Source organism: Cygnus olor, chromosome 3, assembly GCF_009769625.2.
Source record: "Cygnus olor isolate bCygOlo1 chromosome 3, bCygOlo1.pri.v2, whole genome shotgun sequence".
NCBI lineage: Eukaryota > Metazoa > Chordata > Aves > Anseriformes > Anatidae > Cygnus > Cygnus olor.
In genome coordinates, this window is record NC_049171.1 from 33803533 (window position 1) to 33819556 (window position 16024).

At 37.7% G+C, this 16024-nt stretch overlaps 1 protein-coding gene across 1 annotated transcript in view; it reads left to right on the forward strand.

The window, feature by feature from the left end:
• SENP6 (SUMO specific peptidase 6) overlaps positions 1-7216 on the forward strand; it is a 96083-nt gene extending 88867 nt beyond the window's left edge. Inside the window, 4 exon segments of the mRNA XM_040550929.1 lie at positions 1415-1503; positions 3679-3747; positions 3827-3977; positions 6099-7216. Coding sequence (XP_040406863.1) covers positions 1415-1503; positions 3679-3747; positions 3827-3977; positions 6099-6308 — 519 coding nt within the window. The 3' untranslated portion in view covers positions 6309-7216.
• The last annotated feature ends 8808 nt before the right edge of the window (positions 7217-16024 follow it).

Genomic DNA, 16024 nt, shown 5'->3' on the forward strand with positions numbered 1-16024 from the left:
TTCCTTGTTCTGGGTATATGACTCTAAGTTGTCTGAAACAAAGAATCAAAGGCTTTCAAATGTACAGTCCAGAATTTTATCTGTTTTTCACCTTTGAGTCCAGACAAAGCAGTTATTTCGCAAAGTCTGCAGCTATTTGTGATGTCTTCCAAATAGTCTGTATGTGTATGTGTGCACGTAAAAAACGTCACTTTTTGTTGAAACCTAACTATGCTTTCAGACTCAACCCACCTGCTGTCATGTCACTTGCCCAAATAAATAGTCTTTGATTCTATCCTGATGAAGTGACTTTCAGTACTTCGTAGCAGAAGGCAGTGAAGAAAGCTCATGGTCTCCTGTGTTCCTTGAGGGGAGGAAAAGATGCCAAGTTCCTCGCTTGCAGTGTAGCTTAGAACTTGGCTCAGGCCGAAGCTGTTACTGATACCTTCTAGAACACACAAAGCAAGTATAGAACTGGTAGACTATGACAGGCTGAGTGTACCTTCATGTCTGCCAGAAATGATGTTGAGGCTGCACCAGAAGCAGGTGTATTAGGAACTAGGCAAAAGACACAATAAAATCTTAATGGTGTAACAGGAGGATTTTAGTCATAGGATCCTGTGTGGTAGTACACAAGTGCACAAATTATGCTGATTTCCTGGTTCCTGTTTTTGAAAAGCCTATCTTTCCCTGTAATGCAGCGGTCTGTGGTAGTAATAATGAACTCCATAGCAGGGTGAGAAATCATGGATCACTGGTTTCCTTTTAGGTACAAGAACTTAGTGTTCTCGTTGATGAATCTAACATACCCTTCATAGCAATCAATACTGAAATCAAAAGGTTAAAGAATATTCCCAGGTTTGTGGTGTGTCAGTTTTGGAATATGTAAAATCATGTCAATTTTCCTTTAGATTTCCCTTGCCCAAAGAACCAAGTTGGTGGATTCTGGAGTAAGGATCAAGCTTTCCTCCTGAATTCATTGCAGATTTTGCAGATACTGTCTTGTTTCCTCTAGAAGATAACATAGATGAAATTGCTGAAGAAGTTCTAGTAGCCAGTAGGAAGAGACAATACAATTTGGACTATAACCTGCAGGGAGATGCACCTCTTTTAGGCCAGAAACACTTAAAAAAAAAAAGTCAGTTGTGGTTTTTTGTTTGTTTTGTTTGTTTGTTTGTTTTTCTAGTTTCAGTGGTCATTAAATACAACAGCACCATTCACTTCATGTCTTTCCAGCATGGACTTGAGAAACAATATGAGACTAAAAGTTGGTAATACAAACAATGAACGGTGTAGGTGAAAGCTAACACTTCTTTATTAAACTTGATGTTATTGGTCTTGAATAAAAATAGAAAGTATAGCAATAATTCCTCTTGCATCAATTTAATTTAAAAACGTTAGCTTTTAAACACCTGTAAACATGTTGCTTTTGTAGGAAGACAGTAGTGATGATGGTGGCCTTTTAGATGATAACTGTAATTCAGAAATGGGACAGTGGCACCTGAAGCCTACTATCTGCAAACAGTAAGTAGTGAAACAATTGAAATGGATATTAATACAGTTTGGGAAATGAAAATTTCATGAAAGCGTATGAAATTTTAAGACAGTAATTGTGGGAAATGGTCATACATGTTTCTTCAAACAGTTTAGCCTCCATGTATTTGTGTTTGAGGGAGTCTTCTATACTCTGTAGTATCATCATCTTCAGTAAGCAGAAAATTTAGCAAATGAAACTACTGGTAAAATAATACCTTGTTGGTTTCTGTTAAGTCTGTGTACTTCTTCAAGTAACAGAAGATTGTTTCTTCAAATAAGGCTGTATATTCATATCTTGTGCTTAGATTCCTACAGAAAGAAGGTTGCAGAAGCACGTTTAAATGTATCTTTTTATATTAAAAGGCAGAATAATTTCTTCAAATTAAAAATGTAGTTAATACTAAATGAAACCTTTGTGGTCAGTCAAAGTATTACAGGAAAATGAGATCGTTTTTAACTGCTTCCATGCCTAATTTAAATGTATTTGAGTTGTTTTTTTATTGTCTCTCCATGTTTCTTGGTTAATCTTCTTTTCTCTAATGAGAATGCTTCACAGCATTGAGTTCAATTACATGGTCTTTCATCTACTTTTTTCTTAACCTGTTTTTCATTTGAAATATCTTTAAAATGTTTTTGGATTTTGGAAACACAAAAGTGATTTATTAATGAGCATTGACTGCAGTTGCCTGCATTTTGGTGTGACCAGAAATGTTATTCCAAGTCCAGAAACACTGTCACTAGTATTGTTGTCTTCAGAGCTTTCTTTATATTTTACCACATTTTAATTGGTTTATCCATTCTCACATTTTTTCTTTGTGAATGTAATGCTTACTAGAAAGGTAATGGTTTTCATAAGTTGTTTTTCTTATGGTGCAGGATAAAATTACGTATTTATACATTATATGAAATATGTAGGTAGTATCCTTGATGCATTCTCATGAAGGTGTAAAAATACATCTGTACTATGAGATGTAGGAACATTTGGTAGTGCTATGGGCTTCTAATTATAGCTTAAATTTTTCTCATGCTGATGATGGATTATCTGTACGTAATATTTCTCTCCAGTCGTTATTTTAATCTGAATATGAAACTTCATAAGATCTTTGACACAGGTATCAAAAATCATTAAGGGCACTTAAAACTATGATAACAATGAAGTGTTAAAATTATTTCTGTATGAGAAAGGAAATTCAATTCTACTCCTCCCTTCCAAAACCAAAAAAGTACTGGATTGTGTGTTTTGAGAGTATTGCTTATTTAAATAATAGCTTTCTTTCAATGAAAAATAAAAACAAGTATAAATCAAAGCAATCATTGTTCAAGTAATAATATGCTTGTGCCTCAAAAGTTGCATACATGTAAGTTAATTTACACACACAAACCTATTTATAAATTCATGCATATAATTAGCCTGAATTTACTAGTTTCCAGTTACAAAGAACATCTTGTGTGAATGCATGTGTGTATTATTATTATTATTAGGGGGGAAAAAAAGCAGAGCTTTGTGATAAGTAGTTTGTATCCTATCTGTCCCTCAAAATACAGCTTACATATTTCTAATGCTGAGATTCTGAACTCTGGAATGAGTTGGCTCCAGTGGATAAATCCAGCTGTTGCATATCAGGCAGCTGATACAGTTGTTACATTTATAGTTCCTGTTAAGACTGTAGCCTCTAGATTGAATGATAGGTTTCAGATTCAGCAGTTGGGACCACTTCTTGAACATACAAATCTAGTATATTTTTAGGTGCTGTGGACTGCCCTATCTGTCCTCCAGCTGCTTCTCCAGGAGGATGTTTGTGGGTTCTGTGCCTTACTTTCCAGTGTCTTGCAGGTGTCCCAGATACCTTGTGCATCTAAAATAGCACTAGACACCTGAGGGGCTTTTAGGTAACTAGATTTCGCCTGTAACAAATGGTTTCAGTCTGACAGAATGCACTTGGAACTCTAGTACTGGAGTTCTCTGTACTTAGTACTGTATGGTTAAATTTAAAGATAACATTGTATTTAGCTATCCCAGTTAGGGGATTATAACAGCACTGGTAAAATTTTATAGTACTGATCTACTTTTGTTCAAGGTCATCCCACAAATCGCTAGCTTTGTAAAGTATTTTCTAAGCTGTTGTAAAAGACTCTGTACTTTAAAATTATGTTCTCTTATAGGCCCTGCATTTTGCTTATGGACTCCCTGAGAGGCCCTTCACGGTCAAATGTTGTGAAAACACTAAGGGAGTAAGTTTCATAACCGTAATTTTTGCAAAATTCTGTAAGTGAAGAACAAAGTTTTAATTTTCATGGTCTTTTATCATAGATATTTAGAAGTAGAATGGGAAGTCAGGAAGGGCAATAAAAGAAGCTTTTCCAAAGAAGTCATGAAAGGTTCCAACCCGAAAGTGCCACAGCAGAACAACTTCAGTGATTGTGGAGTGTACATATTGCAGTATGTGGAGAGCTTTTTTGAGGTATGTATACCTATTTGCGTAACTATTTGTTTTGTCTCCTGCAGTGATCAAGTATGTACTGCAATTATAAAAGGCTCTTTTAGCTTTTACAGCTATTTATTAGATGATGCATTAGAAACAAATTTATATGTTCTCATAGATAATAATGAATACTTCCTGGAAAATAAACTAATGGCCAATATTTTAGTATCTGGTACACATGTGTACCAGATACCGGAAGCCATGGAATTTTCTGAGAAAATACTTTTGGGTTTTGTGTTGTTACAGTGCATGGCCTTTAAAATTACCCAGTAAGAGTTCAAATTTGAGTTCAAAATCTAAACCAACGATGCACTAAAAGCTTGCTCTTTTCCCCATAAGAAGTGGCTGTGAATAAATTCATTAATATAACACAGCTAGTTTAGACTTTTGTAGCTTTCATTATAACATGCAAGTAAAATCATTACAGCTAGAGGCCAAATCATAATTCCATTGAAGAAAATGATTGAACTTTTATTTCCTTTAACTGTCTTGGCCTTCGAGTTAAAGTACCTTTCTGAAGGGGAGGGTAGAACACCCTCAGGTCTGGGTTGGGAGGAGAAATGGTCAAGTGAGGTGTTGCTTGTATGGTACGTTATCTGTACAGTCTGGAGTGCTTTAGAGCATTGTTCCTGAGGTGTCCTGTAACTACCCCTCTCCTGAGAAAGCTGGTGACTCCTTCTCCATTGCTCAACCCTCCCCTCGTTCATACCTTATGTGATAGCAGCAAGGCTTTAGACGAGTATATTCATGCAAAACGAAGGCCAAACATTCACTGTGCCTTAAAACACTTGTTATTAATTAATTAGCTTTTGCTTTTCAGAGCTTAGAACCATCCTAGAGAGTTTTCTGTTCTGTACACAGGAGGACTGTGGAGCAGCCAAGTTTCAAGGACCTTAGCCCTTGGTTCTTGCCAAGTGCCTGCCCGCAGAATTATGGCAGGCTGGATCTCTTGTCTCGGCTGGCCCCGCAGCTTTGCCTGCCAGGGAGCAGGGGTGAGGCGTAGATATGTCTGGTAAAAAATTGCAGGGTATTCTCAGAGGTGACGCCAGTGGGAAAGTAAAACTTGTGCTAGTGGCACAGTACTTGAATATCTTATGGCTATTGAACTAATCCATTGCAGCTGCTAACGTGTCTGAAAGATGCTACCAAGTCTCAGTTGTCCCAGCAGCTGTACAAGCTGACCTGGAGAGTATGGTTAGTTGTGTGTGTAGGGGCTATTCAGTCACATCTTCTACTTTGTGGGTTTATTTCAAACGTCTTCTTTTAATAATAAGCATTAAAGCTGTGACGTGTAGGTCTTTTTTAAAACCAAGGCTCGCTTGACGAGTATCTGGTGTAACAGGACGGCGGGTGCCTGCTGGGCCCCATCGGCTCGGCCACCGGAGGGCGCCTGGGGCCGCGGCCGGGCCTCCGGCATGGCCGCCCCTGGCTCTCCCTGTGGTGATGGGGGCAGGCAGGAGGGGTTCGCTGAGAGAAGGTGCCGTGCCGCAGGCTGTGTTGTTGGGTCGGGGTGCAGTGATTGTGCCTCACCACAGCCGTCCTGCTAGTTCTCCGGGTGAGTGACCTCTGGCAGGAAAACGGGAGGTAAGCACACAGAAAGGGCCGGCGGGCAGCCAGGTGCTGCTCACAGGCCCCACTTTTAAGGGTGGAATGTAAAGCTCAATTTCCTGGTTTCTTGTGGTCCTACAGGTATTTAGAAGAACAGGACTAGAGCTAATTAGGAATCTGGTCTTGATTCTAGCTACCTTACCTAAAGAAAACAAAAAACCCTGTATCTTGTATCTATTTATCTTTTACCTCTTAATTAGTACGATGTGTATCACACAGATGAATTCAAATACTTTGCCTACACAATACAGCAGTCTGAATAGATTATTTGGACACTCCTATAACCAGAACTGTCGTGTGGATGCATGACATTCATACCAAAGCTTCATTTATTTGACCTTAATTCTACATGTACAAAAGATATAAATGGTAGAAATTTTGTTTCATGCTGAGGGATGAAGTGGGGAAGAATGCACGTTTTCCACTACAGATCTCCCCTGTCTTTTACGTTATAACTCCCTACTGAAATATCCAAATCAACTTTCTTTTCAGAATCCCATTCTGAGTTTTGAGCTACCAATGAACTTAACAGACTGGTTTCCACGCCCAAGAATGAAAACCAAAAGAGAAGAAATACGAAAAATAATCCTGAAGCTGCAGGAACAGCAGAGCAAAGACAAGAAGGGACAAAAGGACCTAAGTTCAGCAGAAAGGTCTTTGCAGGAAAAAACAGAACAACTTATCAACAGCGGCTCAGACTGAATGTTGTATCTGTTGCATGTTAGCTCCACAATCAAAACTGAAATATACATTTTGTCTGCCCAGACTAAAGATTTGGCGTATTCTCTGCTCAAAGTTACTTGGGAATGTTCAATGCCTGTATAAATGTGTGTCATAAAAAGATTTAATTCCCACAAAGATGTGTATTAAGTAAGCAAGTCTGTACATATGTTAATGAGGCCAACTTTTTCAGCATTTGTAATTACTTTTTTTCCACTTGGTAGGGAGCTTTTGTTATGTATTTCTGTTAATAGAACTTAAATAGCAACTTCTAAACATAAAGCAAATAAAGAAAATATTTATAGGATAAAATGGTTAACTTTTTCTTTTTCAGTAAAGCTGTAATGTTACAGGCTTAAGTAACACATAGGGAATGATTTGATAGTAAGATACATAATTCATATTTTGACCCTATTTAGTTGCCCTTTACAAGATTATTCTGCTTGCGCTACAAACAATAATATGGGTAAGTGTCTCAGTGTACCATGGCCTCAGAGAGGGTGATTCCTATCCTCACAGTATCTAAGTGTAGGCAGTGTAATAGTTAATAGGACTGCTTCAGATTTGGGGTTTTAAAAGATATGCATTGCAATTAAAATTCCACACTTGCTTTAGTGGGACGGGCTAGAGAAAGGAGGAGAATGCTCTTTGACCAGAGATTACTATTCAAGCAGTATTATAAACGTGGTTTCAATGAAGTGATCTTGAGTGATACTATTAAATCATATTTTGTGGATCCCAATTGTTGTACAGGTGTATTTTGAGACTTTCTTCATTATAAAATTGTATTTTGGTAAGTGTACTTGGAATAGCAGATTGCCCACATTACATTTTCTATGTTACAATTCTGAATGTTACATTCATATGTGCTTTATCTAAGTAATGAACATTTAAAAAAAGTGTATGATTACTATTTTTTGTAATATCCATGCAAAAAAAAGAAAAAAACCAACAAAATATCAGTGTTCATCGCTTGCTTGTTTGTTCTTGGCTTTAGGTAGCATCAGACTAATGTTGGGATTTGTTTGGGTATTTCCAATGTATTTTGATTTTTAAAATAGTTTAAAATGCCATTGTTGCTTACAGTGCAAGCATCCTTGTTAGAAAGGCTTTGGTATTCAAATGAGAAAAATAAGAAATCTTTTTTGCAAGGATATATATATATATATCCAGTCCACTACTAGTATGGATATCTTTGAAGGGATCCAGAAGCTGTCTCTTCCCGGGAGGAAATCTCTCAGGGGACGAAGGGGATTTTCTGTCCCTCCTTGCAGAGAGTATTTTCTTGGCTATTTTTTTCTACTGGGATTGTAATTTGTCATTCCCTTCTCCTCGAGAAGAAGAAGCAGAGACTTCCTTAGCTGAACTCTGTGTCCCCCAAGATCAGTTTTTATACAGAAGATCAAGCATACTTGAAGACCCAGTACTTCAGGCTCTCTGTGAGTTTTCATTCTCACTAAACCCTGAAAACATGGCTGTTAAGGACGTTGCTGCCAGAAAAACTATCTCTGTGACACTCTGTTTAATAGGTTCACTGACCAAAACAGTGATTGCACATAGAGCAACACAGCCATGGGCTGCTAACCTTCTGCACAGGTAACCCACGGGATTTAGGGGATTTGTTTATTCCCTCATCTCTTTCTTGTGCAGACCCTGTGCCTCATGGAGAGTATGTAAGCACCATATGTCTCTTACAGATGAGTCGATGCCTAGACAGGTTTCATGTTGAAGTATGTGGGGGCAATCTTCTGGTTTACAAATTAAATATGTAAGGCACACGCTTAGGAGTTGTTTCCTCCATGGCATTAGTCCAGTATTCTTGCCATTGTTGCAGAAAATAAGTGATAAAGTAGCTTCAGATTGTTTTCCTGCAGCGTCTTGTATCTGGTTTCAGTGCAACTAACATATTGGAATAGTAGTTTTTACAAATGCAAGTAAATCAGTGATGGCTTGTAGAGAGGAAAGGAAAATAATTTCTTGGAAATACAGAAACCATTGCAAATAGAATGTGTTTCTTCTCAGTTTTTTTTCCCCAATGATATGTTCTAATTCTATGGAATATATCCAAATTTGATCAATATAATTGTTTTCCTTTTTCTAGCGCTTGTGATGCAGGTTCATAAGTTGATGATGTAGAACTATTTGGTTCTCTTGCTAGGAATGGCCTGGTGCTTTCTCCTTTTCCTTCCTCTATCCTGTCCTCCCCTTCTTCCTCCCTTCCCTTTTTCAAAGCTGTGAAGGAAGTGTTTGATTTATTATCATTTAATGTTAAAGGTCTTGAGATCTTCAGTCATATACAGCAAGCTAATATACATGTTAAATATAGGAAACTTATTTTTTTAATAAAATTTGATGTTAATAGAAAAACACAGGATTAAGAATGAGTTATTTAAAAATGTTATATTTTGGTTATAAACGTTCACTACTACATGTACTTATTAAGCATTCGTTCTTACCATAGTGGTCAGCTACAATACAGTTTTGCGATTGAACAAGGAATTTTACTGGTGGCTTTTCTGAATCAGACTTAATAAATCAATGGAAGTTAGTGGGGTGGGGGCTAGATATTTTTATTTAATAATTATATGATGACAAATGCACTCTGAGGAAAGTGTAAGTTGCTTATTCCTTTATAAGATTTAAGATTGCAAATACTTTGAGTAGCATGACTGTGTTCTGCAGCATACGGTATCAGATGGCTGCCTAATTAAATGGATCTCTTTGTATTGTTTTTCAGGTTGGGTAGAATAACAGTTGAGAGCTCTTTTAAAAGTTTTAGATTACGTGGCATAAAAAATGCATGTACTTCTCATGCACATTTGCAGGATAGCTGCAAAAGTAGAAGAGACATCTAAGTAGTCCCTTGTGACATTCCTTTTTCTTTCCTGCTGAAGTACACCCTTTAATGAACAGACTTGAGCAGAGGAACTGTTCAGTTGGTTTTTGAGGTTGCATTGCACTCTTGTCTTGGAAGAATCTATTTTCCAAAACATTCAGCAAAGAAAGAGTTGAAAACAAACAAAAAAAACTTTGCCATGATGAGAAAACCATGCAGTTGATATTTTTTATTTTTAATGTATGTACCATGTAGCAAACCTGTGAACAAACTGCGCCAGCTTCTGTAGTTTAAGATCCACTATATTTCTCAATTTTTTTTAATTAAACCGTTTTCAGTCACTGGTTAAAAACTTGCATTAACATCCTTGAATTGTACTTACTTAGTACTCCTAAAGAACCTCTGTATTCTGTACCGGGATTCACAAAGGTGTACTCCATCTCCCTGAATCTTTTGATTCTTCCCATCTACTTCTAGAAATCAGAGGGGAACTGATGTTACAAGCTACGACTTTGAAACAGTACCAATGAAGTAACAGCCATATTACTCGTCTTTTGCCACTGTATATTGTATTTTAAAACTAAATCCTTTCTGCTTAACTCGAGTTATATCTGCTCGAAGAAAGATGTGATGAAAGGTGTTCTGTGGGATCCAGCCTGGTTAGTGAGGATAAAATCTGCAAAACGACTATGTTGTGGTTTGTTGTAGTTTTCTGACGGGCTAGATTTTACTTGCTTCTGGCAGATTTGCATGTGGACCCATGCAGACCTGTGGCTACAAAGGGAAACTTGGTAATGTACACCATGCCTTCAGGATTCTTTATTTGCTTATGTGAGTAATTGCTGGCCCTAACCTGGATTCAAAGAACTGACCTGTTTCTTTGCTAGGCCTTTCTGTTCTTACCTTTTTTCCTCTTGTGTGGAGCTCTTAACTGATGTTGCCAGAGGAAAGTAAAGAGTGCTCTCTGTGATGTACGATGCTTAAAATATATTTGAATATATATGAGCATAAAGCTATGTGGATTAAGAAGTATCCAAATTCTGGTAAACGTGGGATTTACCATGTTTACATGGTAAGTAGAGACTTACCTTGCTTGCATCTTATATTTTCTTCATCCCTCCTTATTTTGTTGGGCTTTGTGATTAAATTCTGTTCTCAATTATTTGGGGTATGACTTTACGCAAAACCAGTATATACCAAAATACTACAATAAACCAAAATCAGCATATAATGTTAAATGATTCAGGAGTGGGAAGAGAGACAATGAGAGACAAAAAAATAGTAATCTATTTTTTAAAACAAGATTTATGAATATCAGGACAAAAAAAATGGATATGCTTTTCCAAGTAAATGGTTTATTTTAATGGAATAATCAAATCCACATACTATATGTGCTCAGATATAGATGACATTTGCAAATTCCAACTTGTGGACAGATTCTCTTTTATGATAAGCTGACTGAATACCTTGAAGGTTAAGGGGAGCCAGACCAGTTTGTTGCAGCTGAGTATCTGTTCCCATGCAATCTGTGGATTCCCCTGTGCCTGAGGGAAAACCATCCTGCTTAGGCCAATTTGAGCTTAACTGTGTTCAGAGTCAGTTTCAGGTCATTCTACATTTAGAATCAGGACTTCCATGCAGAGATTATAACACATTAGATTTCCCCAGTGGTTTAACTTGTATAAAAAATTGATAAATTTCACTAATACCACCTCTCTTTAACTGTATTTCTAACTTTGGAAACTTGGTTTACTTACGCACATATACTGACGTCAGCTAAATATATACACAAAATATAACTAAATACCACTAAATGTACTGATGACAACTCACAACAGTGGCTAGCAGACTGTTACACAAACCTCTATCCCCATTGTCCTTCAATTAAAACACCTTTAAATCAAGCTCTGTGACAGTGCCTGTTTAGCATCAGGTTTGTTCTTCCTAACTCATGTTTTGGGAGAATGAACATTGTGCTTCCCTCATTTTTCGCACGTATGTAAGAATTAGTGCAGTGGTAGCCTGGATAGAGATGTCAGCAAGTTTTGGACCAAAACCACAATATTCATTGTAGGAATATTCTCTCAGGAAATAATTGGGAATTTAAGCTCTAGGATGTTTGCTATTTATGCAACAGGCTGAATAAGAGCAGAATACTTATTTTATCTCTAGAGAACTTCATATTTTATCACTTCAGTCCTGGAAATTTGTTTCATGCTATACAACGATAATAAGCCAGATAGTGCGTGGGTTCTGCAACACAGGAAATTTAGATAGACTAGCCCCAGAAAAAACACTGCTAAAAACACAATGTGTTTTAACATAAGTTGTGCTGGAATACAACCAAATGGAGTACGTTTCTTATTTAAATGTTACTTGGTTAAACTGCTTCGTAAACAGTATTGTAATAATATCTGTCAGTGTTACACAGGGGCAATAAAAGGCCGTGAGAAATTGTACAGCTCTGTCCCATCCTACAAGACTACTGAAATTTCTAGACTTCAAACAAAATTTGCATCAACTCCTTCCACTTCAGATAAATATTCAGGTTCCAGAATCAAGAATACATATTGCACAAATGTCTGGATTAATGTGTTGCATGTGTTTGTATAGTTTGTGATGATGATGTTTGATCAGACAGTGATACTTTTTTTTTTTAGCTAGGCTTTTGTCCTGCAAATTCCTTGAATTAACTTATTAATTCTTTATATTTTTTAAAGGTTGTGCTACACCTTATTGTACAGTCATTTTGTGAGCTTTTCATACTTCTGCCAATTATTCTAATACTTCTTACACAGTTAAGGAATTTGGATGCAATCTAGTCAGCCTGATTTGTACTGATCTAACAGCCTGATATAACTTGCAGCCCTGTGTCTGAGTTGTCTGTCTAAAGCAAGCAAGTTAGTTCTCTGATTCCAAGGAGGTACCCTTTTATATAAAGACATTGTCTCATTCAAATGATTTTATTTAGACGCATTTTTTTTCAGGCCAGTTAGGATCTGGTTAATATAAATTAAAATAAATTAATCCTAAAAACCCTGAATGTAAAATTACATCTAGTTTGACATTCATTTTATCACACAAAATAAATGAGTAATGTTTTTTACTTGCTCAAGATAAAGGCTGAACCTTTATCTTGACCACAGTTGCTAGACGCCATTATTTCCACTTTGCAAATTGAGTGCTGAAGTTCAGGGAAAGAGGTGAAAAGCATTTTAGTTTAAGCAAGCTAAGCTTCTTGCACTGAACTGCTGAGATTCACACTCCAGCTACTCTCGCTTGTGGGTGTTGAAAAGTAGGCTTAAAACAATGTTTACTGTTTATTTAGCCGTTTGAAGAGAGAAACTAAGTTTGTGGGGAGGAAGACTGTTTGCCTAGATTTAAGTTTTCTTGACCTGAGATTATCAGCAGTCAGCACTGAAGTGAGCGTTTAACTCTGCTTTCCAATATTTGCTCTGATCTTTACACAGGTGAGTTCTTTCTACGGTGCTTTTACTGAGCTGTCAGTTGCTTGCATTATTTTTGCAGATACTCTCACAACTCTGCCAATAAGCATCTCCAGTTGGGCACCTGAAAATAAGAACATAGCTGATGACCACTGGAAAATGCTCTTAAGTAACTTGCCAAGTATCAGATAATTTTCCTATAGCAACGGGTCATGCGTTCATGTCTGAAAGAGAGCATTTAGTTATTTCAATGAGATTTTATTTATTTTTTCCTTATCATACCTTGTAATGGAACAACAGAATCACACAGCTCATAGTTGCCTTCACTGTGAAATTTTCAGTTCCCTAAACACTGGACTTGGCATGCACTGAGAGAAGCTGTATCTGGAGGAAAACGTACAAATTTCTGTCATCACAAGTGGACTAAATTAGGGTTCCTCGGACAATTTAGTTTGTTGATGTTACCCACCTTTTGAATGCTTGTTTGTAACACTCTCTCTTAACATGTGTTTTGCATGTGAGGTTTTCTGACTTTCATCGTCGGTCTGTGATGGCCACTGGTAGGACTAATTCTACAATACTCATTTCTGCTACTCTGTAAGCAGTTGTAGTACGCTGTCATTTTCTTGCTCACCTAGATGAAGTCATGATGCGTAAATCCCAGTGATTTTTCCGGTTGGTTGCCAAAAGCAGAGGAACGCAGGTGCACATCAGGCTTAGGGAGAGCTAAGTTTTGGTGGCTACAGAGTTTGTCCACTTGCTGTTTTCCTTCCTTCCAAACCCCAGATGAGTGCCTTTCTGCACTGCTTTGTCTTTTTTCCCCAGTCTCTCTTGGGAGAGACTACATCCCACCGTTTGGATTCCTGCAATGAATCTGCTCACGCAAGTAAAATGAAAATCCATGGACTCATGAAATGTTACGACTTGACGCGTTTGGGACCCGACCCCTCTTACCTCATCCCGTGCTATTATTCATTTATTTATGCAGGCCTGTCTTGTGTTCCTTTTTACCCACAACTGAAAATAATCTCTTTGCTTAATTTAATTATCCTTTAAGGTATGGAAATAGAAAAATGGGGCTGGTCTGGGAGACTTACTCCCACTCAAAAAAGAGCTTCAGAAACTGATTGCACATTGCTAGAGGTGGAAATGCAAAACAATCAACCTTTAAGTAACGTGTTGTCTGATAACACAAAGGAAGAAACTTCTTATGAATTGAAATGCAATAGGAAGACTTCAAATAGGAGCTGTTGCCTTAAGCCGTAATATCTAATTTATTTGCATCTTGAATGAAGCAGCGGGATTATGGAAGGCCTGTGGAAAAGTCAGAGTACTGAAAAAAAAATAGCTGTGGTCAAAAGAGGAGTTCGTGCAAAGTCTACAGGGAAGAAAGAGGGAAAAAATCTTTGCACAGCTGTCAAAATCAGAGAAGTATGTACGCACATATAACAGTAAGTGAAAGGGACCAGATAAAAATGACTTACGCACCCATTTCCAGTAAGTAATTTACATGATATGGAATTGAATGGCTCTTATCTAGAGAAAGCTTCCTTGGAAAGAAAGCAAAGTTTGATTCTGAAAGGAACGTCATCCAGGAATCGGTAAGTATACTATTGCTGAAATCCCAGGAAAATTTCTTGTTCTTTCTTGAACTCTGTCTCTGAACATAAACTGCTAAACCTTGAGCCAGTTAGAATTTTTATTTTTATTTTTTGCAAGCATCTGAGCAAGTTATTCCTTATCTAGATAAATAACTGATAAGTTGTGCTGGCAGGACTAAGTTGGCAGCTGGGATAGCTACATCTAGAAACACCTCATGGGTAACCCAAAACACTGAAAACCAGTGGGATGATAACTTCAGCATTTTTTTTCTTTAGAAATTAGTTGCAAAATTATAAAATAATTTTAGGGAGTATCAAGGCATTGCACTGTAGTTTACAGTCAACATTACACTCAACAGGCAGGAAACTCCAATACTTGATGTTAACAGGCTTGAGGTATTATAACATGCCCACGTTATACAGATACAGTGTAGTAACATTACATTTATATATATTTGGCATATGCCAACAAAGCAGTGTAAAGTAAATGAACTTCTGGCCTCGTTAAGTTGTTGGCTGTGACTGAAGTCAATGCCCATGGATGTTTCTACAGGCAGAACTTTACTCATTACGTGCGTTGTGTTACACAGCTACGTGTAACCCACAGCGAAACCTAGATAATTACAACACAATTTAAACACAAGCTTTCTGTCTAAAGGCTTGTAGTTGATGTCAAACCTGATTTTTGCATTTAATTTTCCATAATAAAGTCTGCAGAGAGAATCTTAACAATCACAATACAAACAACTTGAGAACAACCATTTCAGCAGGGAAATCTCTAGCCACATAAGAGTGAGAGCCTTTACCTTTTGGTGTTTAGTCGGTCTAAATCTTACCAACTGAGTTATAAATAAGAATTCGCTTTCATAGAAATTTAAATAGCCAGGACGCTGCTTGATCTTCTTTGAAATGCAACCATGCATAATATCCTCCCAGGGTTTTTTAAGAAGTCACGTGGGATCCTTTACCTGCTTATCCTTTCAATACTCTGTCATTCACCAAATCTGACACAATAGAGTGGCCCATACAATTACCATACTTTTTTCTTTTTTTTTAATGTGGCAACTTTGAAGACAGCAAATGTTTACTATAATCTGCAACTCCTGAATTCAAACTTAAATAGTTTTAATATCTGGGTGAATTAAGACACCCCGGACATCTGGAATGTTGTCAGTTCTTTGTCAGTTCAGCAAGGAGGAACAGGTGCACTTTGATAGTTCTGTTAAAATATTGCACTGCCTTATCTTAGTAATCTTTCTGCCTTTAGTGTGCTCATGGGATTCCTGGTAGGCTCTCTAGTGCATGTATCGCTTTTGCACATTTAGGATCATAGGATCACAGACTGGTTTGGGTTGGAAGGGCCTTTAAAGATCACTTAGTTCCAACCCCCCTGCCGGGGGCAGGGACACCTCCCACCAGACCGGGTTGCCCAAAGCCCCATCCAGCCTGGCCTTGAGTACCTCCAGGGATGGGGCATCCACAGCTTCTCTGGGCAACCCGTGCCTGTGACAACCTCATCATAAAAAAATGTCCTCCTTTTATCTAATCTAAATCTACCCTCTCAGTTTAAAACACTTGCCCCTTGTCCTGTCACTACAGGACCTGGTAAAAAATTTTTCCCCATGTATGTTCCTTCTTGTAACCCTCCTTTATACATTGAAAGGCCACCATGAGGTCTCCCGAGAGCCATTTCCAGGCTGAACAACTCCAGTTCTCCCAATTCTTCCTCATAGGATAGGCCCTTCTCAGGACCTGCTCTAGCAAGTCCATGTCTGTCTTGCGTTGGGGGCCCCAGAACTGAATGCAGCTCTCTGG